Consider the following 27,037-nt stretch of genomic DNA (forward strand, 5'->3'; position numbering starts at 1 on the left):
CTGTCAAATAAATAAATAAAATCTTTTTTTTTTTTTTAAGATTTTATTTATTATTTATTTATTATTTATTATTATTGCAAGTCAAGTGATGGATAAAGTGTCATTAATATGAGGCGTTTGCCACATTCAGGGTTAAAAATCTGTAGAATGGGCTCCTAAGGGAAACATTTAAGGAGACCCCCCCCCACTCCCTACCCCCACTGCCAAAATGAGACCTTGGAGGCTGTCCTTAGAACATGAAGCAGAGCAGTGGGTTCCCTCATCCCTCCCAGGCCTGTGTTAGGGAGATGACCTAGATTCTAAGTCATTGTGAAGTGAGGAGTGATGGATTGGGAACACCACACTCAAGTGGCTGTGCCTGCTGCCTGCCCCATGCAGTGAGCAGTCCCGGTGCAGAAGGAGGGAGCAGACAGGCCTTCGGGCTATGCTCCTTTAGACTGGCTGGGTCAACGGTGTGTTCTGTGTCTGTCTGTGGGGTACATCCATCCAGGGGGCTGCACTCCTGAGCCCTTTCCCAGATGACCACCATCCTTCATGGACCTTAGGGTGCTGCTAACTGGCTTTTGCTTCTCGTCTCTTTGCAGACTCCAAACTGCCCAGGTCTGAGTATGGTGGTGGCCGGCAGTCCTCTGGGGTGGAGGAGGATTTCCTCAAGAGGTAATAAGCCCAAGTATCTGCTCAGCCCTGGCCCTGTGCTCTGACTGAATGCTCTCTCCTCACCAGATACCCTTCCTTGCCTGAAGGCTCAAGGGTTTGTCTCATATATTTTGTCTTATTGAGATTGCATAAGAATCCTTTAGTCCAGGTGGCACTGGTCCTAGTTTAAACATGAAGCAACACCAAAAGTGTCCTGGAAGGGTTGACTGCTGATGTTCTTAAAAACTCACTTTAATTTTTTTTTTACTTTAAAAAAATTTTATTTTCTTTAAATTCAATTAATTAATATATAGTATATTATTAGTTTCAGAGGTAGAGTTTAGTGATTCATCAGTTGCATAAAACACCCAGTGCTCATTACAGCATATCCCCTCCTTAATGCCTATCACCCAGTTACCCCATCCCCCCAAAAATTCACTTTAAAAAGCTAGACTTAGTAGCTGAGTGTCTGGACCTTCTGTGTCTATGTATGCATGCTGGCATGTTTTTAGAGATAAGAAGAAAAAGAGCCTTCACAATTCTAACTAGTTGCCTAGATGGACTGGCTCCAGAGTGTTGGTGACTTCCCATTGGCGTAGGCCACACCCACAGAGAGCTGGCGATACCTCTGAACTGGGACCCGCGTCCCACTCCCTGAGGCACAGAGGTCCTCAGAATGCAGTGTGCACCCTGATTGTGCCCCGCACTAGTTCTGTGACTCTGGAAAGCCACTGCATTTCTCTAGGCCTCTGAGAGGGCATAGTTGGGAGTATACTTCCTTGATGGGGGTATTGTCCTGATTAAATATGTTAATGCATAGTAAGCACCTAAGCCCAGCGCCTGGGAGAGTTCCCAGTGAATGTTAACTGTAGTTGTCATTGACAGACTTCCTCTCTACCCTTTAGGACACTGGCAGCCTAGGGGGCCCAGTGTCAGCCACAGTTGGGTGGCTCCCTCAATTAGGTCAGCTGAGTTGGGTGTGTTCCATAGTCATGGACTGAAGCCCACATTCTTAGAATTTCCCCTCTCTTATCCTAGGGGGCCTCTCCAAGAATAACTAACCTGAATCTTTTTTTTTTTTTTTAACGTCTAAATATTTAAAAAATGTTCAACTAACACATGCTAATGAAAGACTTGGGAAATATATAAAATGGAAACATCACCCATAGATTCTGAATAACTCCTGTTAATATTTTGGAGTTTTTTCCCCCAATATCTTCTTCCCCCTAGTTCAGGATTATTTTTCAAAGTTATGTATAATTTTATATCTTGTTATTTTCACAATTATTTTCCATTTGTTACACCTGCTTTATAAACATTTTTATTTCTAAAAGTGTTATTTATTGGTCCTCAATTTTTAGATTCAGGCTATTGACAAATCTAAGAATATATTGGTCTAATGTTAACGTAATATACCATTGCACTTTTGTACCATATGTTCTTTAACTTGACCTTGATGGTGGACATTTAAGTTGTTTGTGTTCTTCTACACTATAATAAATAACTCTTCTAAGAGCATCTTGGTACTAATAACCTTTTTCTGTCTTTAGGATTATTTTACTAGGCAGAATGCCCAGAAATAGGTCAGAGGGTAGGAATACATTCAGGATGAAGAGTTAAATGTTCCAAACAAAAGATTGCTGTCATCTAAACTGTTCAAGCTTTCAAGGGGAGGCAGAAGAATGTAGGGCTTCCCACCTCACCTGTCCACTATATAGGAGTGGTTAGCCCAGGATTGAACCTGTGCCCTGAGAATCTCTCATTTGGCATATGGCTGTCTGATTCCTCATCTGATGGTCAGGTTTCCTTCTTTTCCTGATCTGTATTGTCCTGGCTGAGAGCGAGTCACTTTATCCCCTTGCCTGGGGACTATCGCTGATGCCTGAACCTCTCCCACTGGCCTCAGAGCTCCCCTGGCCCACAGATCCCCAACCCCTGCCAGCTGAAGTAAGTATGCAGACCTTTTCTTGGCTACCTTCTGCCAGTCAGGCCATCTGCATCTGCTTTCCTCTATCTCTCTTCTGGCACAGGTATAAACAGGAGCAGGCCAAGGTCCAGGAAGAGCTATTCCAGGTAGTAACGAGGGAAAGAGAGGCAGCCACAAAGCACAGGAGTGTATCCGTGAAGCGTGGGGAGGGCAGCGTTGACCAGGAGAAGCAGAAGTCAACCCAGCTGGTGAGTACAGATCTTCCTGAGCTGGCCTTTTGTGCTCGAGCAGCTCTGGGAGGCAGAGGTTAGGCTCTGAGGCCTGATCTCTCTGAAGCTCTGGGGCCTAGCTCCACCTTTGTGGAAAGGGTGTCTTTCTGGAGAAGCCAAGGGCTTGAGTTCTTATAGCCCTGACTCTGCCACTGACTTGACTTGATTTGCTACCTCTGGCCTGTATTTTCAGTCTCTGGAACACTATATATAGTGAGGGCTGGATCATTGAGCAGTCCGGTCCCGCTCTCTGAAAATTCACAATTGTCAGTGGTATATGTGCCAGGATGGTGTGAAGGGAGAGTTCTAGGGGCTTGAGGGCGTGCAATAATGAGATGGAGAACACAGTCTTTCAAAGGTAGGCAGCCTGGGTATGAATCCTAGCTCCCTGCTTGCCAGCTCGGCCCCATCCTTCAGTGTCTGTGAGCCTCGGTTGAGGATCATGATGTTTGCACATAGGATTGCCCCAGGGGTAAGGCGAGATAGTAACTGTCCCGGGCTTAGCATGGACCTGGCAGATTATAAAAATTCACTGTTATCGCTGTTATTGTTATTAATGCATTTAATTGATAGGAGACTATTAGGATTCTTTCTGCTGTGAATGAAAACTTTATGTCATACTCCCAGGAGTCTAGAAATGCCCCAGGCTTGACTAATTTAGCAGCTCACTGGCGTCATCATGGACCCCTGTTCTCCTTCTGCTCTGCCATCTTCAGTGTGCCAGGGTGTACTCCAGCTAGACATCCCCACAGGTCAACGACAGCTGCCCCCACATCCTGCCAGGTCTTATGTAGACAGGGACACATGCAGCAGAAGAAGAGAGAACTTTCACAGAAGCCCTCAGCTGAAGGCCTCTTACATGGCTGTGGTCTGAACTGCACCAGGGGCGCATGGCTCAGCCAGTCCTCCACAGAGGGAACAGAGAGGGCTTTACTGACTGGAGCTGGGGCTCTTTTCTAGTCCCACTGGGGAGAGGGTGGGCATCTAGATAGAAGTAGGGCTGATAGTAATAATTCTCCCCATTCCATTTCCATGTGGGAAGACCCCCACACATCCAAGAAATTCTCTGACACCAGCTGGGTGTCCTCCAATTCAACTTCTTCCTGAGACTCCACAGGGTAAGGGCTTAGGGCACAAGACTTCTCTCTCCCCACACTTCAGAATCCATTCAAGGCCATGTTGTCACCTGTGCTTCTGCCTGACTGGTTGTGAATCAGAGGTTCCCATGATCCCCTCGTTTGACCGATTTGCTAGAGTGACTCACAGAATTCAGAAACCTTTAACTTACTAAAAGGATTATGAGGGGCACCTGGGTGGCTCAGTGGGTTAAAGCCTCTGCCTTCAGCTTGGGTCATGGTCTCGGGGTCCTGGGATTGAGCCCCACATCGGGCTCTCTGCTTCCTCCTCTCTCTCTGCCTGCCTCTCTGCCTACTTGTGATCTCTGTCTGTCAGATAAATAAATAAAATCTTAAAAAAAAAAAAAAAAAGGATTATGAAAGGATTTAACTCAGGAACAGCCAGATGGGAGAGAGCCACAGGGCACGCTATGTGGGGACAGGGTGCAGAGCTCCCAAGTCCTGTGCCAGCGTACCACTCCCCCAGAAGCTCTATGTGTTTGCCCACCTGGAAGCTCTTCAAATCCAGTTGTTTTGGGGTGAAACTGGGGTGAGGCTTCATTACCTAGCCATGACTGATTCAGTCACTGGCACTAGTGATTGAACTCAACCTTCAGCCCCTCTCCGCTCGCTGGAGCTCCGGGGTAAGACTGAAGGTTCCAACTCTCTAATCATGTGGTTGGCTCCATTGGTAACTAGTCCTCATCCTTCCCTGTGGTCCAAAAGTCATCTCATTACCATAAAAAAAAGATATCTTTATCTCTGTCATCACTTAGGAAATCCCAAGGGTTTTAGGAGCTCTGTGCCAGTAACAGTAAAGACTAAATATTTAGTTCTTATTATAAATCATGATATCACAGCAAGGAATGGAGGTGGGCAGGATAGGGGGTAAGAAGAATGGCTGTAGCAGCATCTAATGTCATCTGCTTTGGAGGTCATGGGCTGGGAGACAGCAGCAGCCTTGACCTGCCTTAGGTGGGTGGTCTGGTATAATCCGTGCTTCACAGAAGGAAGGTGCAGACCACGTGAGTTACTGGACTGTGCCCTGGGTGGTGGCTGGGAGGAAGGCCTTTGCACAGAGGTTGAAAGCTTCGGCGGGTATACAACACATGTTGGTTGAGCTAGGCCCTCTGGGGATTACGAGCAATACAGGAGCCTCACCCTTGGGAAATTGACACTCCAGTGGGGAAGACAGACTTAAACCAAAAACTTAGAAAAAGGCCACATCAGTTTCAGTAGGCATGAAGCTAAGGTAAACACGATGGGCTTAGGAATGCAAAGGTGGTGGTGTCAACTGCTGGAGGAAGACATACCTTTGACCTAAGCCTTGAGGGATATGGCTGGGGCCCCTCCCACTGAGGGAGCAGTTGCGGGGAGATGGGTGGGTGTGGAGGAGGTGACCTGACATAGTGAGACAGGTGACTGAGGCGTGAAGCCACCTTGTAGAAGACCTTGGACACCTTGTAGACTTGACCCACAAGATAGCCCGCTGTGACTGTGAAACCTTGGAAGAGTCCTGGAGACCATATGAATGGCGATTATGTGATCTGACTGGTGTTTCTAGAACTCTGTGGCATCCTGGTGAAGAGTCAGTTGGTGCAGAGAGAAACTGGGGTGAGGATGTGGTTTTAGGGGTGCTGGCGGTTAGTCTCTGTGGGGCAGGTGGTTGTCACCCCTCTGCAGGGAGCCTGACAACCAAGTGGAAAGGACCCTGGTTCTGGAGGTGAAGGGTTAAGCAATACGGCACGAGCAAATCAAGCTGGCCTCCTGGGGCAGTCACCTAGCATGGAAAATGGCAGCCTACAGGTGTGGTGTTTCTTCTTTCTCACCTGGAACGTGTTAATTACAATGAAAGGGAATTCACAGCTTCCTCTCTTCCACCTGTGAAGGAGAAGGTTGGATCCTGCCTCCTCAAGACTGTCTGTCCTTGGAGGAGAACCTTTAGAGTCAGAAGGGGACTTAAATGACCTCACTACAGCTGTGTGGGTTTTCTATTTTGACAAAGGGTAACTTTAGAATACAGAAAATCCATCTTTATTTGATTCCCTCCTCCCCAAATTTCTGGATGGATAGTGTTCTCTAGAACCTGAGTTTTTAGGGAAGAGTGAAGCAAGTGACTTCCTTCATTTTGGAAATGTTATTAACAACTTTTCTGGGTGTTCCCATTTTTGACTGTTCAGCATCCATCTGTCCTTGCGGTCGGTGTCCCGTTTCCTTTTGGGAATTTTCCTGTCTCTTCTTGTGCATTGTCTTGTTGGGATTGCAATCCCAGTGCCAGGGCCCGAGGGCAGCTAGTCAAATCCTCTCTCTGGGGACTTTCGTTCTGAGTGAGTGAAGAGGCGGGGGTAGGACTGTGCACTGCAGCTGAGGCCTCCTGGTCAGGATCTTCATGCAGTGAGGACATCTCCCACACCTTCACTGTACCCATCCGTTTCAAGTCTGGTCCTCTGCCTTCTTGAGGACTGAAGCATCTGCTAGTGATCAGATGTCAACTTTCCTTTGCCTGCGTTAGCTGGAGTTGGTTTCTGTTACTTGGTGCTGCAGCAGATGCAAAGAGATACGTGAGCCTGGTTTTGAAGGCTTCAGCTGTCAGTGTGGACAGAGGAGAAGGGAAGCCAGTTCCAGGCCCTCTCTGTAGGTCAGCAGGGGCTTGAGGCACTCACCTCGATGCTGAGCCATACTGTAGCCACCCTTTCCCCTTGGTTGTTGTGGCTGGCAGGGCCTTTTAGTGGAGATAATGTCAAAACTGTACGTGTGCTTTGGAGGATTTAAATAAAAGGAAAAAGATGGAGAAAGAACCTGAACAGAAGCATAGGGAATTTTCTTTTCTCATCTGAGCCTTCCATATGCGCAGATTGAAGGAGCCCTAGTGTTTGGATTGCAGCACATTTTCCTGGCCTTGGGGCCAGGCTGGTTCCCGGGGTGGACATGGCGTGGTCTCTGGCTCTATGAGCCAGCTGCCTGCTTCTCCTTGGTGCCGCCTCTGTCTGGCCGGTGTCCTCAAGCCCTGCACCCTCACACCTGTAGCCTTGTCTGAAGAACTTTTCCCTGAGTGTACTGAGTGCAGTTTGACATTTAATGTGCTCTTCTGCCCTTTCTTTGACAATATTGATTTTCTAATCCTCTCCTGCATGAGGGAATGATTCAGCTCATTATTGGGAAAAGTTAATAAAGCTAATGACAAGGAAAGGTAATAATTTTTATAACCTACTTCTGATGACAAAAGTGTCTCTGTTTCCTATCTAGTGCAGTGGTGGGCTGTTTTTTGAGTATAACACTTGCAGACTGGTAGAACCCCAGATATAATTGGGGTGAAGGCCCTTTGTTTCAGTGGAGCCTGTGTAAGTAACGTATGCTTTCCTTTGAGTTGGGGGAGGAAGTTTGGAGTTCCAGATGTTCTAGAGAGAAGTAAGAACAGAGTGGTTTCTGGGGCTGGGTCTTCTGATGGGCAGAGCTTTACTTTAGGGGAGAATGAGATTTATGACCTTGCCTGTTGGGATTCCTGACACACTAGAAATGAGATTGAAGTACGTACACCTGATGGAAAGCAAAAACTTGATTTTATTTCTTTCTTGGTGAGCAATTCTTCATTATTTTCTCTCTATATTCTCTGAATGCCTATTATGTTAGGCACTGGGTTCACTTCTTGGTAAATGGAAACAAATGAGAAACAGCTTCTGTTCTTGAGAAGCTCTGTTCATTGGGGGAGGTAAGTATTCTCAGAAGCGACTGGACAGTGTCATGGTCAGACCAAAGGGATAGGAAGATAGTAGAGGAGGAAGGAGACTGTGACAACAGCCTCTTCCTGGCAGGGTGGGAAAATCTTCTGAGGGGAGGTGACCCCTAGGCTGGATCTCAAAGACTGAGGAGATGCTCACCAGGTGCAGAAGGCTGAGAAAGTGTCTTTTCTTCTTTCTTTCTCTCTCTCTCTTTTTTTTTTTTTTTTTTCCAGAAAGGGTGTTTCTGATGAAGGATGCAGCCCAAGCTGAGGCTGAGGGCAGGTTGGGACAAGTCATTTGGCTATGGTCTAGGGGTGTGTAGTGTGGCAGGCAGGTGTGAGCCTGGGATGAAATTCGGTAGGTCTGATGGTGATCTTTGGGGGAGGGTTTTCTAATGCCTCGAAAGAGATGCACAAGAAGAGAGAGCTTTTCTTCTACTGGACCGTGACCACGGGGAAGGTCTGAAATGGCAGATGAAAAATTGGGAACCAAATCCTGCCACTGGCCAGATGCCATAAGTGCTTGTCCACCTGGGTGTGCCTGCCTGATCTAAGGACTTGCACAACAAGAGTGTTGCACTACTGAGTATTTACCCCCAAAATACAGATGTAGTAAAAGAAAAGGGCCATATGCACCCCAATGTTCATAGAAGCAATGTCCACGATAGCCAAACAGTGGAAAGAACTGAGATGAATGGGTAAAGAAGATGTGGTCCATATATACAACGGAATATCACTCGGCTATCAGAAAGGATGAATATCCAACACTTGCATCAACATGGATGGAACTGGAGAAGATTATGTTAAATGAAGTAAGTCAAGCATAGAAAGACCATCATCACGTGGTTCCACTTATTTGTGGAACATAAGGAATAGGATGGAGGACATTAGGAGAAAGAAGAGAAAAATGACAAGGAAGAAATCGGGGGCAAGATGAACCATGAGAGATTATGGACTCTGGGAAGTAATCTGTGGCTTTTAGAGGGAGAGGGAGTGGGTGTATGGATGAGCCTGGTGATGGGTATTAGGAAGAGCACATATTGCATGGAGCACTGGGTGTTATACACAAACAATGAATCATGGAACACTACATCAAAAACTAATGATGTGCTGTAGGGTGACTAACATAACAAAATAAAATAAAATAAAATAAAATAAATAAAATAAAATAAAATAATAGATAGATAGGAAGAGTGGCTGTCCTGCTCTGCTCTCTAGTCTGCAGGGGAGGTTTGATCTCCCACGCCCTCTTCTCATTGTTTCCGTGCTCCAAGAAGCTGCCACCTTAGCTCTATGGAGTCTGCAGTCAGGATTTAAGGAAAATGATGGATTCAGAAGGTTTTGAGTTGTAATTTTCTGAAATCCTGAGTGAAATGGGTTACAGCTATAGCCTTTCTTCCTAGTTCTCCCCTCCTACATCTTTGTGAGTCTCATTCCTCAGATTATAAGCTCCTCAAGGAGAGGAACTGGGTCTTCAGTCAATTATAGATGTGCATGGATGGTTAGGAAACCATGGCTAGCTAGAGCTCCAGTGGCTGAAGGGCGTGGACAGGGCTTCCTGCTTCGGAGACTGTTTTTTGTTTTTGTTTTTGTTTTTTTAAACATTTTATTTATTTATCTGAGAGAGAGATGTAGGGGGAGAGAGAGAGAGAGAGTGAGTGAGCAGGATTGGGGGGAGAGGCAGAGGGGGAGTAGACTCCCTGCTGAGCATAGAGTCCAACTCAGCTTGATTTGAAGACCCTGCGATCACAACCTGAACCAAAGTCAGACACTTAACAGACTGAGCAACCCAGGCGCCCCTGGAGACTGCTGTACAGCGTCCTTGTTTGGCTCCTGGAAGCCTCCTTGCTGTGCCCCATTGTGAGTAGGTGGAAGCATGTACCCATGTCAGCCTTCTCCGCATAGCAGTTCACAGGTCTGACCTTTTCAAATAATAAATCAAAACAAAACAGCCTCTCACTCTGATGACATCTTGGAGTCAGCTAGTTTACATGACTCCTAGTCAGAGACTTCCCACACTTGGGGTTTAACTTGAATTGAAGAAGGCAGAGGGTGGGCCTGGTGCCTCAGGCAGGGTGGTCAGGAAGTTCTCTACTTGACCTGCAGCTGAGGAGACCTGACACCTGGGAACAGCTGTTTGGCATGGCTATTTTAGAGCATTAGTGGCCTGGGGACTCTGGTGGCCTTGTCCTTATGCCTCCTCCAATTTGAGCTACAGACAGAGATCTTAAATTCCTTTGGAGGTGGATTTGTTAGCCTAGATGGCTGGTAAGATCGATAATCTGAAAATAAACAAAACAAACAAAACAAAAGAGTCTGCCATCCATGGCCCCTTTCCTTGCTTTCCTAAATCTTGCTGTTTTTTTTTTTTCCCCCTAGATTAGATCAGGGGTTGACAAACTTTCTCTGTAAAGAGCCACATAGTAAATATTTTAGACTTTGCAGGGCCACATATGGTCTCTGTCACACATTCTTTGCTGTTGTTGTTTTTACAGCTCTAGAAAATGTAAAAACACATTCTTCCTCAGAGGTCATACCAAAAGTACTGTAGGTTGGATTTGACGGGTGAGCTGTAGGTTGCTGACCTCTGGACTAGAGAGATTGTAATTGTTTGAGTCTGTCTGAGTCACCACATGCCTCAGGCAGCTGGGGGGCAGTGGTGCTGACGGGGAGATCCTGGCTCCTCAGGGGTTTTGATTCTGGTGAGAAGTTTCATGGCGCAACAGTTCCTAATCGCCTCAGTCTTCTGATGGGTAAAATGAGGACTTTTCTGGGATCAGCCCAGTGGGCGGGTTGGGAAGAGTCATGAACATCCACTTGAACTCCTGATTTTTTTTTTTCACATTTGGCATTTTTTAGAGTTTCCATTTCTCTGCTGAAATTCCCCAACATTTACACATGCTGTCCACCTTTTCCTGTGGATCCTCTAAACCTATTATAATTATCTAAAGTCTCTGATAATTCTGACATCTGGGTCATCTCTGAGTTTGGTTCAGTTTATTATTTCTTCTTTCCATATTTGGTCCCATTTTCATACAGCTTCATGTGCCTTGTAGTTTTTTATTGATACTGGACATTATGTATAGAAGAAAAGTTGAGGCTGAGGAAAACGGTGCTCATGCCCAGAACCGGCCATCTTCTTCTTTTGACAGGCCATGAGTGTGGGAGGCTGGGCACAACTAAGTCTGTACTTTAACAGGGTGTGGGCTCTGTTAGTGCATTGGATTCAGATTCTGTGAGCATTGGACCCAAACCTTCTGTTCAGCAGGACTTGTGATCTGAGCTCTGCAGGGTTTGTCTGGGCTGTCCTGCTTTCCCCTCAGGCTTGTGGGAGGCCCCACTTATCTTGTTCTGGGGGTGCTTCTTTGCACCTTCTCCAGGTGCAAGCAGCTCCTGGTACTGCTCCATGTCAGGCCCGGAGTACCACAGGCTTCTCTCCGTCTTCTGCTCGGCTTTCTCATGTCTGCTGGCCCCATGTACCTGTGCCTCAGGAGTCCATGAGAGGTATGTCAGTCACTTCTCCTGCCCTGTGCCCAGGACTTTCTTTTTTTTCTTCTTCTTTCTTTCTTTGTCTCTTATCAAACTGGGGAACTTTTAATGTTTTTTTATTTTTTAAATTATGTTCAGTACTTTCAAACACTATAGGTCAGGAAGAAGAGGTTCCTAACCGATGCTGCATTTTTTTCATGTGTCCACTGGCCCCATGCAACTGTGCCTCAAAGGCCCATGGAGGGTATCTCAGTCACTTCTCCTGCTCTGTCCCCAGGACTTTCAAGCAATGTAGGTCAGGAGGAAGAGGATCCCAACTGATACCTCATTTATCTCATGTTTCCGTTTGGTCATCATCATTTTAAAGCACACTTCGCACCCCAGGGAAAATGAGAAGGGCAAAGTCAAATGACTAATTTCACTCCCTCTTTGAATGCCTGGGCCCATATGACTATTGTTGTAGGGGGCCAGTCCTTCCACAGGGTGGGCAGGCTCTCCACAAGGTACAGAGGACACTCCACACAGCTGACTGCCACCATGCCCCATTTGCAGCCACATTTACTCAAAGAGCAAGGCTGGAAGTGTTAAGTTTCTTAGATAATCAGAGTAATTGTTTGGAAGTGGTACTGAGGCTACCTGGATTCCTACTTTCCTTATTAAGGTCAAAGTAAAAACTACCTGGCCTTGTGGCCATATGGTTGGATAATTTTTAGAGATAGGAGTACTACAGCTAGGCTTGTATGAAAACAGTTCAGCCATATATTTAGCCGATTACACACCAAAGAAGGAACCTTGGCTGTATTTCTCACATATTTTGTACAAAGTGGGGGTGGGGGAGGGCATAAAAACCAGTCAGAGACTAAGAACCTGGCACCCAAGTCCAGGAATGGCCCTTAGTGCACCAGCACTGGATCATGATGCTTTTGAGTGGTTGTGAGGATTGACCCATGGAGCCATTGGCGTGAAATGCCTGGTACCTAGGAGCTCCAGGAATTGGGCACGTTGTTCTGGCTAGTGAAACTGACAGAACTGTACCCATATGAGCCCATCTCTGGGGTTCCTTCACTCTTCTGTGCTGTTTCCTTCCTGGGGTAGAAATGGGGGTAGAGAGGGTTGTGCGTTGTTGAGCAAGTTGTACCTCATCCATGGACTCTTGACAAGGTGTTAGTGTGAACTGATTCCTGGAACAAATCAGTCCTGGAAAGACAGACCGCAGTACTGTGGAGGCAGTGGGGATGGGAGGGTGTTAAAGAAACATCTTGTTTATGGGCTTGGGATTTTCCACCTGAGTGGTATGGGTATCAAGGGCCCTCTCATTCAGCCTTGTCCCTGGCAGACTTTTATCTGTAGCACTTTGCTCTTGGTCTGTTTCCCTGCCTGACTTCCCCACCTGCTGTGTGTTAGGATCACCTGGGAACTTGGCAGAGAGACACATAATTGGATCTTAGGCCAAAAACAACTGCACTAGACTCTTTGTCTCTGTGACCCTGGAATCTGTGTTTTGAACAGTAACCCCCCCTCCGCCATGCAGGCCCAAAGCAGGCTCCTGGACTGATGTAGGTAGCCAGGGACCCCACAATGGTTCTGCCCCTTTTGCTGTTGGGGCTCCTGAAGGAGGTGTCATATTCCCACTGGTGATGTGGCTCCCCGTGGTGCTCCAGGGCAGGGGCCGTGCTATTTGAAACACACACCAGGCCCCCATCCCTGATGCAGCTCTCTGCCCACATGGGTGCCTTTGTCAGACCTCTTGACCTCAAAAGAAAGCAGGACCTCTTTGCTGAGGATAGCTAGTAAAGCACTCTGTCCTGGTATCATGTCCTAGGAAGGGTCAGGCAAGCTGGATTTGGCATTGTGGGGGACAGGTGGTAAGAAACTATTGCCAGAGCGGGCAGTGCCAGCTTCAGGACATGAGTGACATCAGGTGGCACCCGGCAGACTGCCAGCAGTAACATGCACTTTGTGAGAGAGCTACTTCCTGTGGCAGCAGCCCGTGTGATATTTGAGGCATGTGGCAGGAGCAGAAAGAAACCTTCTCCAGACATTTAGACTCCCTCGCCAGCCTGTGCACGGGAGGGCTATGATGGTCTAGTTGCTTCTCAGGTCCCTGGGACATGCGCCCTGAGTGAGCCCAATAGGCCTGAGGGTTGAAGTCTAGGCATTGTCCCTGGATGCATTGTGATGGCATCCTTGGGCTGGAAAAGCCCTATTTTCCCCTTAGCAGTTTGACACGTTTTGAACGACCAGGAAGATGGCAGTTACCCTGGCAGTGGGGAGTTGGAGGACTAGGGTGAGAGCATGTGTGGTGAGGTGGGATTGAGAGGGGCCAAAGGGACTGGGGTGGTAGCGGGGCTTGTCTGGACAAGGTCACCACGGTGGTACCAGCGGAGCAAAGAGATGGTGAGTAACCATCTCTGGTTCTTTGGATTTTAGTAGAAGGTGGAAGACATGTGGACTCCTTCTCTTTAAAGAAAGCTGTTGCTCTATGGACTTCTCAGGTGAATGCAGGGATTTCAGAATCTGTTTCAGAATGGCCCTCCTATGGGAAGGGAGATCCCGACACTTGGGATGGTGAAAGATGTGCATTTAGCCCTCTTATTTAAGAAGTTGGAATTCCAAGAGGGTTTCACAGCCTGGGTTGATTAGGATTTTGTGCAGCTTCCTTCCCTTCACCGCCTCACGGATCTGCAGATGCCTTTAGTTTTCCCTTCCTAGCTCTGGTGTGTAGCTCAGGTGACCTCTGCTGTGTGCTGACAGAAGCTGGAAATCCTCATTAGCTGCTAACTTTGTTAGGCAAATGGCTGATTGCGGTTCCATTCCTGGTGTCATTGCTTCTAATTAGCAGATCGCATGTCTACGAAAATGTCTCTTAGCACCAGGGATGAGCTAAAGAGGCTGACAGCTGGGGCTGGGATCTGGAGAGAATTGTGAAAGAAGCTTTTTCTTCTTAAGCCTCTTGAGGGACTCTGCTGACGACCCTAGCCAGGCTCCTTGGCCTCTGTGTGCCTGATAGGTCCCAAGGGACCTGAGCCACAGACTTCCTTGGAAAAATCCAGCAGCAGGGTGGGGAGGTGGTGGTGACCTGAGCCATCTTGACAGGCATCACAGCAGCAGGTGGCATCTTACTGACCTACTGCTTTGTGTCTTGTGAGAAGCCCAGCGCCTGGCTGAGAGTTTAGGGCTTTTTATATTTTGAGCAGGTCTTGTGCACCGTGAGTTAGCCTAAAATTATAGGGAAACCTGACTTGAGAACTGGGGCTGGAGCAGGATAGTGTGTGCTGGCCATCCTGGCCTCTGAGAGGACGCAGGCCATCAGGGACAGTGGTGCTCAGCAGCGGCACCTGCTGTCTGTGTCTGCTCTGTACCCATCCCAGTCCTCTTCTGGAAGCAGTGCCCGCCACCCTCGCCACTCGCTTTGTGCTTGTGGATTGAGTGGACCTGGCGCTACAGCCCTCATTGACCTTGGCAGCAGTATGTTTTCTTTTTCTGTCCTGCTTGAGTGAAATTGGGCTGGTGCCCACCCATTTCCATGCATGCCTCGAGGATGCCAGCAGGGCTGTGGAGAGGGGAGGGTCATGGTTTATTTTAAGTCAATTTATGTGGTTTATTCACATAGTCTTTGGGGGAGCTACCATTCTGTCTTTTCCTTTTTCTTGAAAAAAATGTTTTAGATTTGTCAATTAAGCAGATTGTGTTTGCCCCCTTGGATAGAGACCACTGCTGGCTACTGGCAAGGTAAAGAGTGGAAAAGGGATTATTTGGCTGACAAACATCAACAAGTGGGATGGGAGAAAAGTCTCAGACATTTTCCCCTTACCTCTGTGTCCACTTAGTGGCTGAGTGAGGTCCCTATCTCATGTGTCTGGGCTACAAGATGAGGGCTCTTAGATAGAGCAGCATGTGCACCAATCAGGAGCAGCTTGGGCTATAACAGAAGCCCAGGTGGCAGTGGCTTAAACAGTGGGGGGTGTGTTTATTTCATGAATAAGAAGTCTGGGAGCAGACAGGTCAGGTGGGTCCAGTAGCTCAGTGCATCAGGAGAGATGCATTCATCTCCTTTCCTTTTGAATCACCATTCTCAATGCAGCTCTCCTCATGGGCTCAGAATGGCTACTTTGTCTCCAGACATCTCATTTGTTTTCTACCCAGGAAGAGGGAAGGCCCCAAAGCCTTTTCTGAGTCAAGTTTTGCTTTCTGTAAGAGGGACACTCTCTCCAGGGACTCTTAGAAACACAACAGTGTCACAGGGCTACCTCTGGCTAAAAGGGAAGCTGAGATAGTAATTTTAGCCGGGGATCTGACCACTCCCCAAGATCAGGTTTGTTTCAGGGGTTGAATGCCAGTAAGTGGTATCTTCTCTAGCATGGCAGTGTAGAAGCGCTGCTTCTGGACTTGTGAGACCTGGACACAGATTCACCAAGAACTCCCACTGTGATCTTGGACACCTTCTGTAACCTCCACAAGCCTGTTTCCTTGCATGTCAACAGGCAAGCATCTTGAGTTGTAAGGATGCTTTAGTGACATGGTGGAGGCCAAGCACCCAGCCTCCTTGCTGGAAGGTGGAAGGCAGTCCCTACATTCTTGTCTTTGCATCATGCCAAGTTCGCCCCAGTGCAGGAGAAGAGAAGTTCAGCAGGTGACGAATCTGAGGGTAGAAGTGGGGTCTGACTCCACCGTGGCGGAGATGGGTTGCTGCAGAGAGCAGGTGTGATGGCGGTCTCCGGGTGCTGCCTTTCCTCCCATCCTGGACTTCTTCGTTCTAAAACAGACCTTCCCAATCCCACTGGGCATTGTCTCCAGCCTCCCAAGGTTCGTCTGAGTTTCCCTGCCTGTCCTCTCCTGGTGGGTGTTCTCACCGATGCCCAGACTGGAGTGTTTCCATGTGCCCTGGGCGCTTGTGAGGCTGAGGGGAGGGGCCCACTTGCAGGCATTCTTAGTGGAGCCAGCGTACCCACACTCTTGGTGGCACTCCCTCCTGCCTTCCTGAATTCCTGCAGGCTTTCTCCAGAGGCTTCTGGAATCCTGTTTCTCTGCTAGGACTGGGGTAGTTGGGAAGGGCAGCTAAGGGGGAGGCTAAGCAGAGCAGCTGTATGTGTGAGGCCTTTGTACCATGTGTGCCCTGCCATGCAGCTCTGGTGCCACTGGGCTGACCGCACTAGGAAGGCCTCTTGGAGGAGGAGGAGGAGGGGTCTGCCCCTGCTCTTTACTCCCAGCCCCCTAGTAGGCTCGCATAGTACAGGCACCCCTTCCCCTATGACTCCTCCTGACTCTGCCCACTCTCATGCCCTTCCCAACACATAGGACCCTCTGGGGATCCACCTCTTCATGTGTGGTTCTCAGCACTCCCCGCCACCCTGGCACCTTTCCCGCCTCGACGGTCCCCTCTCCTGCCTCCGCACCTGCACACACATCCCCACACCCCCGCCATGGGCCGCAGCAGGAAGTGTGTAAGAGCACACAGGGCAGGATCAGCTCAAGAGTCTCTGTTCTTGGGGCTCCCGAATGTCAGACAATGTTGAACATGGGGCCCATTCTCTAGTTGACTGCTCGGACACGATGTCGGCACCTTATCTTCACGCTGACACACACTGGACATTAATAGAAATACATCACCACGGCACATGTGTGGAATTTCAAGCAGCCGCCTGGGCTGGTACCTTCGATAGCCTATTGTGTGCTTAACCTCTTCGGAAGAGGTTTTTGATGAGAAATGAGTAAGACTGTTAACTCTGGGCAGCAGGGTATGTGGCAGGTTTTCTTTCTTCGTCCTCTTCTCCTTTTTTTTTTTTTTTTTTTTTTTTTTTGCTTTTCCCCTTCTTGATTTTCTGCAGTGCTTCCTTAATCTTTGCTCTAGAGGAGTGGGCTTTGCCGCCTCAGGATTTTGTATTTAATCCACTGCTGCTTGAGCTGGGCTCTGCTGGCACTGATGGGAGCAGCCTTGGAGGTGGTGCAGGGGGGCATAAGGTGGGACCACAGAGTTTTCCTTGCACCCAGGGTTGTTTGGCTCAATTTTCTCTCTCTGGCCCTAGTCCTTGGAGAAGTTCCTTTATGGCTGCATGGGACCACTGGGACAACTGGCTTCTCTTTTGAGATGCTCTTAGCTTTTAGACTCATTTTCCCCCCTTTATCTCATCTCCTTATTTTTCCTCAAGAGCTGCTAGTGATGCCTCAGTTTTCCTGATTGACATCTAAAATCCTGGAGAAGAATGACTCACTCAGAAGCCCTGGGTCTTGCTGTGGCCAGCGTGGTCATTTGGGGTTGGCACATCATCGCAGTGGTCTGGAGGTGTTACAAGAGAGACTCCTTTTTTTTTTTTTTTAAAGATTTTATTTATTTATTTGATAGACAGAGATTACAAGTAGGCAGAGAGGCAGGCAGAGGGAGAGGAGGAAGCAGATTCCCCGCCGAGCAGAGAGCCCGATGCGGGGCTCGATCCCAGGACCCCGGACCACTACGCTAACCGAAGGCAGAGGCTTCAACCTACTGAGCCACCCAGGCACCCCACAAGAGAGACTCTTGACTGCTTACCATGTGGGATAGCTTCGTACACTCTCAGTTTCTCCAGCTATGAAGTGGAGGCTCTCACAGGCTTCGTGTGGGGTTGAGATGAGGTAATGTTTTAGTGTCTAGGAAAGTGTCTGGGCTATAGTAGGTCCACAACAAAACTCACACCTCAACATTTCCTTGTGGCCTAAGGCTAAAGAGCATTCCTTGCCAGCAGTTTCCAGATCATGGGTCTCTGTCTTCTTTCTACTATGGCTGTTGTTCTCTTGGCGTGTCCTACATCAGACACTTGCTTCTTAACTCTCCCCTCTCTCTTTTCCCTGGAACCCATTCTTGGCTTTCCCTGATCCTTGTCTTCACCCCCATGTCCTGGCCCCAGATGTCTTCTTGCCCTGCAGGATTGGTAGTGACTCTGCTCACAGCCAGCACCTCCTTCCCTTGGTCCTTGTGTCCTTCCTCCATGCCCGCTTTGCCAGACTCAACCATGGGCACCCTCCACATGCTTCTCCGAGCCTGGGCCTGGGCTTCTGAGGGCTACCCCTGGAAGTCCCGTACCAGGCAACACTCATTGAACTGCTGTTGGCTCATCCCCCTTTCACCCTTTACAGGTGGCTGCTGTGGTGTTCTGCACTGCACCCGTCCCAGACCGTGTCTACACTCACTTGCTTGGAACAGCTTGGCTTTCTCTGTCCCTGCCTTGCCACCTTCTCTTCCCCATCCTCTTGCAAGGGGCCTTACCTGCTGTGGCCTGGGTCTTGCCCTCCTGTCCCCGAGGAGCTTGCTCTGGTTCCTTCCTGTTCCGGCTCCCCATGCTCAGCTTCTCCCTGTTTGACACCAGCACTCCTCCCCAGCAGCCCCTCTGGGTGCAGCCTTGCTCTCCCTTTCCTTTGTCATCTTCTTTTGAAATCAGCAGTAAAATCGTATTCTCGCTTCCGCAACTCTTTACAATTTGGTCTTCACTTTCCTTAATAGGTTGTTCTCAGAAACTAGTCTTTTTTCCAAGAAATGAGATGACATTCTTCATGTTTGCTCCATGGGGTATTGGATGCTAAAGAGCCCCCCTGCCTTTGAAATTTCACTTCAGTGAACCTCTGTGCCTCCCTTTCTGCCTGTACAACACATGTTCACCAAAGGGTGCTTTTGCCGGTACTGGGTTAGGTGTGACATGACATGGTCAAGGGCCTGCTGGAGACTGCAGTCCAGTTGGAGAGAAAGACATTCAATGAGGAAACACTCATTGAACTACAAACATAGAGAAGTGATGTTGCTAAAAAACAAGGTATTTAGAGAGAGAGAAATAGTAGGGACCTAATTTACATGGAAGTCTGCAAAGGTTTCTCTGAGGAGCAGAGGTTTGAACCAAGACCTAGAGGAATGATGGGAATTAAAAAAAGAAGAGGGAGGAGGACACCATGGTCAGGGGGAGGCACATGGTCAGGGGTCTGGGGTGGGAGGGAGCTCAGTGGGGCAGAGGAGCTGGAGGTAGGGAGGGGTGGGGATGGTGAAGGGTCTTGTAGGCACCGTGGGAAGTTTGGATCAGAGGCAGGAGGGAGCCTGTGGCAGGTTCTCATGAACATTCTGTGTGGAGTAGCTTAGTGCAGGCGAAAATAGAGGCAGGAGTCCTGAGAGGTCATAGTGACCCAGCGACTGCGAGCAGGTGAAGAGAATTGCACAGAGAAAGAATTGGCACTTGAGGTATGTGGGTGAAGAAAAAGGAAGTGTCAGGCATGATTTCTCAGACTTCTGGTTTGAGGTGCCCTTTGCTGACAGGGGGATGTCTAGGGGAGTGCGTCTTCTCTGGCCTCCCTGCCTCTACCCATTCCCAGATGGATCTGTGGTCTGCAGATGGTCCTAATGTCGGGGCAGAGGCTGAGCTGCTGTAACAAAGAAGCCCCCTGGTACGTGTATTCCTCTTTCCTGTAACAGTCCAGAGGTGCGGGGGTAGTCCATGGCTCCTGGGGGCTCAGCTGGCCTCAGCCTCTGAGGGTTCTGGGTGCTTGCTCCAGTTCTCACGCTTCCCAGCCAGTGGGAAAGGGAAGGGGCCAAGGGGGCACACACCCGAGCACTCATTTAAGAGCAAGACCTGGGTGCCGTTTCTGGACATATCTTATTGCCAGAAAACAGTCACGTGGCTGCATCTCACTCCTGGTTGCCTAGGAAATGTCGTCTAGCTGGGACCCCACTGAAATGCTACTAGCCTAGAGGAAGGGAAGACTGGATGGTGGGGGACAGTGGAGATCTGCCACTGTTCTCCGTTGCCTCATTCTCTCTCAGAGACTCCCTCCATGTCTGCCTTTGGCCTGATCTCTGCTGAGGGCTTTGCATATCTGGGTGCTGGTTGGACATATCTCTCCTGATGCTTTCAGATCCCTCCCAACAGAAAATGTCCAGAGCAGAAAGTGTCTTCCTTCCAAAGCTGGGCTTCATACAGTCATTTATAAAATATTTTGCCCCTGTGATAACTGCTCCACACACAGCAGTAAAGGGCTAGAGAGAAGGTGTGGTGCTGTCAGCTCTGCCCAGACGGAGGAAGGGGAGATACTACATCAGATTGGAACTGTCTTTGCCTTTTCTTTCCTAGTGGTCAGCTGGCCTTCTAGGCAGCTGGCCTGAGAGGCTTCTGCCGAGACCTCAGACATGTGTCTCTCTTGTTCTGAAGATGATCCGTCGGGATGCTGAATGTGGCAGGGCACACAGCTCTTCCCTGGCCATCTGTCCGCAGCTGCGCCCTGGCCAGACAGCACAGAGGGACGGCACTTTCCAGCAGATCAGACGGAGTCAGAAGTCCTGCAGGCCTGGGGACTCCCTTCCAGAATTTAGATTGAGATGAGGAGGAGAACTGAGGCTGAGTCTAAACCAGCCCGGCTGCTGGTGCCTGAGGCTCGCTGGAGGGTCTGGCCCTGCTTGAGCATGGCTACCTCTGGAACGTGAGGTCCCTGGGTAATTTATCCCACCTTCTTCCCAGGCCCTCCCCTGAGTGAGCAGACCCACCCACCTTTAATGCTAATTCCCTTTGCAATGAGCCTGAACTTCCTTGCATCCCAGTTAAATCCAGCCCATTAGCACTGCCCCATCTGTCACCATAAGCGGAAAGTTTTTCTAGCAGGTGGGCAGGCAGTTATCCCATGCTAATGAGGAATCTATGAAATTCCTCTAGGGACTCGGTGGTGGCACGGTAATAGGCCTGGACTTTGCCTTCCTTCGCAGGAAGACACAGCTGACCAAGGGCGGTTGGTGCTCTGTGCTGACCCCAGCATGACCCTCTTGACCTCCAGAGGCTCTGGGAGGATGGGAGAGTGAGATCGCAGCAGAGGCCTTTCTCATCTTTCTTGCCCTCTGGGTTTCCCTGGAGTCACCACCAGGACTGGAGGAAGGGAATGTGTGTTTTATCTTTTGTCTGGCTTTGCAGGGCCACTTGGGGGCTGGTGTTTTCCTCTTGGCCTCTGATATTGCTTCTTTGAACACAGTAGCTTTTCCTCCGTATGGAGAATTTGCTGTGTTGTGCTAACTTGATCCTTGCCTCCACTGCCCTAGAGTTGCAGGATTCTGCTCCTTTGCTGGGCTCCGGCCAGAACAGACCTGGGTTTTTCGGATATGCGGGTGGAGCATGTTCAGTCTGTGGTTGTATCCAACAGCTAGTTTGGTGGCAGTGGCATAGCATGGATTGAGGAGCCGGCTTCTGTGGGATCAACTCCTGCTTCCCAGCTGTGCCCCTGGGTAATGCCATTTAATCTCTCCGTGGTCCCTTCTGTGAAGAGGGGTGAGCCTCATTGCCACGCTGTTGTGAAGGCTTCTTGAGGTGATATAGGAAAAGTGCTTAGAGGTGGGCTTGGCACACAGGAAGGACTCAGTACCAGTCAGCTCAGCTCTGTTGCCCTCGGGATCACTCCCAGTCCTCTGCCATGTCCCAGGCCCTCCCCTTCAGGGTCCCTCGCCCTCCCCACTCTATACGGCCCAGTAGCACTCACTGATTTGACGGCCACATAAAGGATTTTCTGTTCCAAGGAGTTCATCAGGTTTTGGAACAGGGTCTCAGGGTAAAGGCCAGATCTCAGAGCCCTTTATGTTTTGGGGGCAGGGGTTGGCCTCCTGCTGGGTCCTTGCCTGTGGCATTGCATTTTCTGCACTCACTGGGGCAGGCTCTGGGGTTTAGGGAGGTTGGGAAAGGAGGGCAGGCTCTGAGAGGAACGCGGCCAACTCCTTCCTACTCGTCATCCTGTCATGGGTCCCCTGGGAATGATTTTGCTTGTTACCACAGTCAGAATCCTGCTGTGCTTTGTGAATGAAGTTAAGGCTGGGTTGTCCTGGAATCCCTTCCTGTCCTGCGTGTTGGGGCCACTAGGTGGCAGTCCTGGGCCACTCGTGGACCTGGAGGGCCCAGGGCTTGAAGCCGGCCTCTGCAGGCAGGAGGGGAGGGCAGGTTCCTTTCCCTGACTTGTTCCTTTGGAGAGCCTGGATCTAGCTGAGCAAGCTGGAAAGGTCCATTATTTTGGGCCTGATCTCCCATTGCCCCCTTCTTCTTTTGTTGGGAGACCCAGGTTTTTGCCTTTGTGGTCCCCTGAGGTCTCCCTTTGTTAAGGCTGCCCTGGGGACTGGTGGAGATCACTGGATGGGGCTGGCTAGAGGGGACACATCCTACCATCCAGCCCTTTCAGTGCTTGGGGGAAGGGCTCCCCTCTCTTCCTGCGGTATTCTCCCCATCCAGAAAGTTGTTGATAGCTTGGCTTGGGTCCAGAAAAATGTAGAGGAAGCACAGTTGGGATTAGATGAAGAATGAGAAATGTTGGGGTTTTATGCTGGGCTGGACTGAACCTGGGCATTTACTCCTCAACCACAGGTTCCTTTGTTCCCAGAGCTGGTAAGTCCCATTGCCCTTCCTTGCCAAATACCTGAGGTCAAGGCCAAATTAAGAGCCGAGTCTGTGGTCTTCTTCCCTGGCTGGCAGATGGGAGGAGAGACGGTAGGACTCCTTCCACAAGCTTCCGAGGGAGCTGGTGGCACCCTCATGTGCCTTTTCCTTGGCTCCCTTTTGCAAAACAAGCAGATTCTGACTTTGCTGTGGGTGGATGGACTGCCATGGTTTTGGCAGCCAGGGAGATTTTTCAAGGCCTGGAGAAGAAGGGACACAGAGAAATGAGCTAACCTAGTGGTGACTTGAACTTCCCATGGCAAATAGCTTGTTGGGTTTAAGGAACCCCCAGTTGGTATCTAAATAGGCTTTCTTGCTCGTTTTTGCTGAGAGGCCAAGGTCCTGGCAGCAGGAGCTGTGCTGTCCTTTTGTCCTCCTGAGGGTGGCAGAGGAGGGGAAGAAGGGAGTTCTGGCCTGGTGCAAATCATCCTGATGGTATCCTAGTGAGCGTGTTGCAGCCTGCCCCATGCCTCCATCGCTTGGGCTTGCAGAGCACTGGCCCACTCCGACACTGGGGTGGAGTCCTGCATAAGTCCTGGACAGGCCTACGTGGAAACAGCTTCTGGGAAAGCTGGCCGAGTTGTCTCAGCCTTACTAGGCCCTTGGCATTCTTCTCCCACATCCTCATGCTCCTGCCCCCCTTTCCACTTTCATCTTTTTGCTCCCTTTCCCCCTAACCTGCCTCCCCCCACTGCTTTCTGGCATACAGGCTCGCTGCCCAGAGCCTCCATGGGCTGCCTTTCCATAGCGCTAAGTGAAGAGAGCGGCCACAGACTTTGTTCTTCCTACTCTGTGAGCTGTAGCACTCTAGCGTGAATCTCTGGGTGGCCGTGGGCACTGGGTGCTGTGGAGTGTGTGCCAAGCCCCACTGGAGGTTGGTGCTGCCTGAGAGATTGGCAGTGGGGCAGCCTGGAGAAGCTCGTAAGGGCTGCTTTCCCTGAGTGGGTGGGGAGGACACATAGGGCTGTCTTGAGCCTTTATTGGGAAAATATTGCTTTGAAGGTGGTGTACACGTTCCAGGAGAAGTTGGTGGGGCGGTATGGGGGATGATTATTAGAATCATCTATGTGCTTCTTTAAAGAGTTCACGGCAGCACTGAAAACTGGTTGGCCTGGTTTGGGCTTACAAGTAGATAAAGCAAACAACCTGTTCTGTGTTAATCCTTCAAATAGTCACAGTGGATAGAACTCCACTTCTTTAAATTGGAGTCTGAAGTGCCCTAAGAGGGAGGTGGTGAGTAGCAGGAAAAAAAAACTCATCTATGTTACTTACACAAGTTGTGTGGCCTTAGTTGAGTATCTCTGGACATCAGTTCCTTGATCTGTCAATTGGGGACAGGGTCATTGCAAGGGTGGAGTATAATCACACTCAGAGTGCCTCGCTCAGTGCTTCACGTGTATTAGGTCCTCAGTGAGCCGGCTTGTGGTTGGCGCAGACCTTCCTTCCGCCTGTGGGGAGTGGTCACATCTCCCCGTGCATGTCAGTGCCAGGATGCCCAGGGGCACGCACCCTCTGAGCTGAGCTCTTTTTAAGGTGCTGGATGTGGCAGAGCTGGGAGTTAGGGAGAGGAGGCCAGCCTGTCTAGGAGTAAGCTTTCTGACGTTTCCTCTCCAAATCAGGCTGCTTCGAGCAGCTCAGCTGCCAAAGTGAAAATCCTGCGCGCTCACCCTAATTGGTTTTCAGGAGAGATTGATTTTTGCCTGTGTAACTGCTGCTAGGAACCCTGATGTCTCTCTCCTTAGGGATCACGTACTTCCATATGAATTTTTTTTTTAGCCACCACAGAGTCCATCCTCCACCTTTTCTGTAAGGATGTATTTAGGAGCCCGGGAGACAAAGGTAGGCACCTTCAGCCTTTTGGCCTCGGAGGCTGTCCCTTGGAAGGGTCCCCAGGAAAAGAAGCTAATGGCAGGCCAGGAGATGGCCACAAGGAGGAAGTGAGGCTGCTGTCAGTCTTCCTGGGTCTGGCTTCTTCCCAGCAAGGTAATGAGTGGTCGCATTCTAAAATCTGGGGGAAGGGAGCCTGCAAGAGAATCAGGACTCCTCAAGTAGATGGAGAAAGAGAGCCTGGAGAAGAGCAAGCCAGCTGCCCTGGTTCCAGGGAGAGCTGAAGAAGGTGCATGGCACATAAATGGAACCAGAGAGAACCTGAGGAGGGAGAGGGTTAAAAAAAGCTAGAGCTGAGTATAAATGCTTCTTACAGCTCTCCGCGGGGTCTGTTCTGGCTGGCATGCGGAGGGAAGGAGGTACACAATTATAGATCATCAGAGCTGGGAACAGAGCAGGTGCCGAGTCTGTCTAGCTTGGCCCTGTCACTGTACAGGGGACCTGGGGCTCAGATGAGCTTAGCTGGCCTGTCTGAGGGCCTGAGCTAGTGCCTGCATCAGAAAGTCCCAGGGCATCTGTCTTGGGCTCTGGGTTGATAGTACTGGCTGGAGGGTCATCTCTGAGGCTCTGCTGCACAGCGTGGCATCAGAAAGTGTCTTTCGTACTGTTCCTTGAAATCCGGTAGTTTCACTGAACTCCTCAGGGATTCTGCAATATATCTGTATTGGAGTCAATGTAGCTCTTTTTTTTGGCAACCCGATTATTTAGGCCTGACAGGTAGGCACAACTGTCTCATTAAATGCAGATATATTTGTGTGGCTTGAAAAAAAATGGGATGTTCCATTAGTCTAAAAAAAGAATACTGGTTGTTCCTTTTATTCAGAAACTCAATGTATTAAAATTTGTTGTCATTAAATTTATGAAATGGGGAACAGGTATTATTTGTACCTTATTATCGTGAAATGCTCAGGTGTTCAAGGTGCTGTAGTATGTCTGTGTGAGTGTGCACACCCACGCCTGTGTGTGTAGATACAGCCCCTCCTTATGCCTGGTCCTGGACTAGGTGCTTTGCATGTGATTTCTCAGTTGACCCTTCCAGAGCCCCTGCTAAGTAGGGACAGTCTCTGCTCTGGTTTGCAGATGACTCTGAGGCTTGGGGAGGTTCAGTCACTTACCCAGAGCCCTGCAGCCAAACTGGGACATGAGGCCCAGTCACAGCAGCTGGTCTGTTGATACTGATGCTGGAGAGCCAAATGAAAATTACAGCAGCAACACAGGGCAGACCTCCAGCCTTGTGCTGTAGGGCAGAGCTTCCCTCGGCGGCCAGGATTCTTAACCACCCTCTGCCTTACCTCCACCCGTGCATGAGAATCTGGGGCGGAGGGAGGTGGAGAGAGGAAATAGAGATTGCAGGAGCCTCTTGGGTGATTCTGTTAAATACGCCCACTATTGAGAATCGATAGTTTTTGTAAAAGGAGAAAGATGAACATTATTAAAACACTTCTCCTTTGTCTCTAAAAGAACTGCTCGGGGAACCACAGGCTGTTGGAGCACCTGGCATCCTGACTGAGGGCAGCACCTGCTTTAACCTCTTCCTCACCCCTCCTGGACCTTGGAGGGTTTTCCACTCTGATTCACGTGCTGCAAGTCACTGGGGATGTGGAATTACTGTCTCAGCGGTTTTCCAGGGCTGCATCCCCTCTGAAAACCCCTCTCCCTCCACTCTGGCACACCCACAGCACAGGCTGGAGGGCCTGGAAGGCCTTGGTTTCCTCGTGTGGAACACCCAGCAGCCCCACAGGGTACAAAGACTAACTGAGAAATCATTCCTTGTCTGTTGACTCAACAAGTACCTGTTGAGTGCTTTCTGTGTACCATGCTCTATTCTAGGCACTGGAATACGGTGTGGACAGAACACGTTCTCACCATTTGTGCTTGTGTTTTAGGTGTATAGAATATAGGTACAGAGAGACACACAGTAAACACATAGATAATAGGTCAAATGATCATTTTTGATCAGATGATCAGGTGATCAGTATCGTGAAGAAAAACAGGGCATGTTTTCTGAGGACAGAGTATGAAGGTGGTTGAGCTTTTTTTCTTTTCTGTCAAGGTGAAACTCAGGTAACACAACATTTTCAAATGTTAATTCACTGGCATTTTGTACATTCACATTATTGTGCGACCATCACCTCTACCTAGTTCCAAAGCATTTTCTGATGAAAATCCCCCAAAGGGGCTCCACTGGGTATGCTTTTTTATACATGGGGAGGTGATAGTTGAGGTCACTTATCCTATCCACGAGGATATCTAGGGCAGGAACTTTCGAGGTGGAGGGGACAGCGAGTGGGGAGGCATAGCTTCTTGGGCAAATCTGAGGAAAAACAGGAAGACCAGGAAGGCTGATCCACAGGAGTGGGGGAGGGCTGTAGGAGGTGAGGTGCATGGGCCTTTGGAGGCCACAGGGTGATCCAGTGGACCAGGGGGAGTGTTGGAGGGGGTGGACCGCCCCAGGGGCATACTAGGCAGTAGGTGCTCACTAGTGGGCAGCATGCTTCCTGTGTGCCTCCCTGGTCCTCCACATATCCTAACTTCTTGGTTAGTCTTCATCTGGAATCTGCATGTATCTTGTTAATGAAGGCAAG

At 49.5% G+C, this 27,037-nt stretch overlaps 1 protein-coding gene across 3 annotated transcripts in view; it reads left to right on the top strand.

Annotated features, from left to right (window-relative positions):
• Positions 1-27,037, top strand: part of CHCHD6 (coiled-coil-helix-coiled-coil-helix domain containing 6) — a 241,505-nt gene that overhangs the window by 23,359 nt on the left and 191,109 nt on the right. For all 3 annotated transcript variants that reach the window (XM_047742899.1, XM_047742908.1, XM_047742890.1), the window contains exons 3-4: positions 585-657; positions 2,667-2,811. In XM_047742899.1, the coding sequence (XP_047598855.1) occupies positions 585-657; positions 2,667-2,811 (218 nt within the window). The remainder of the gene's footprint in view (positions 1-584; positions 658-2,666; positions 2,812-27,037) is intronic.

Source organism: Lutra lutra, chromosome 1 (assembly GCF_902655055.1).
Source record: "Lutra lutra chromosome 1, mLutLut1.2, whole genome shotgun sequence".
In the NCBI taxonomy this organism is placed as follows: Eukaryota; Metazoa; Chordata; class Mammalia; order Carnivora; family Mustelidae; genus Lutra; species Lutra lutra.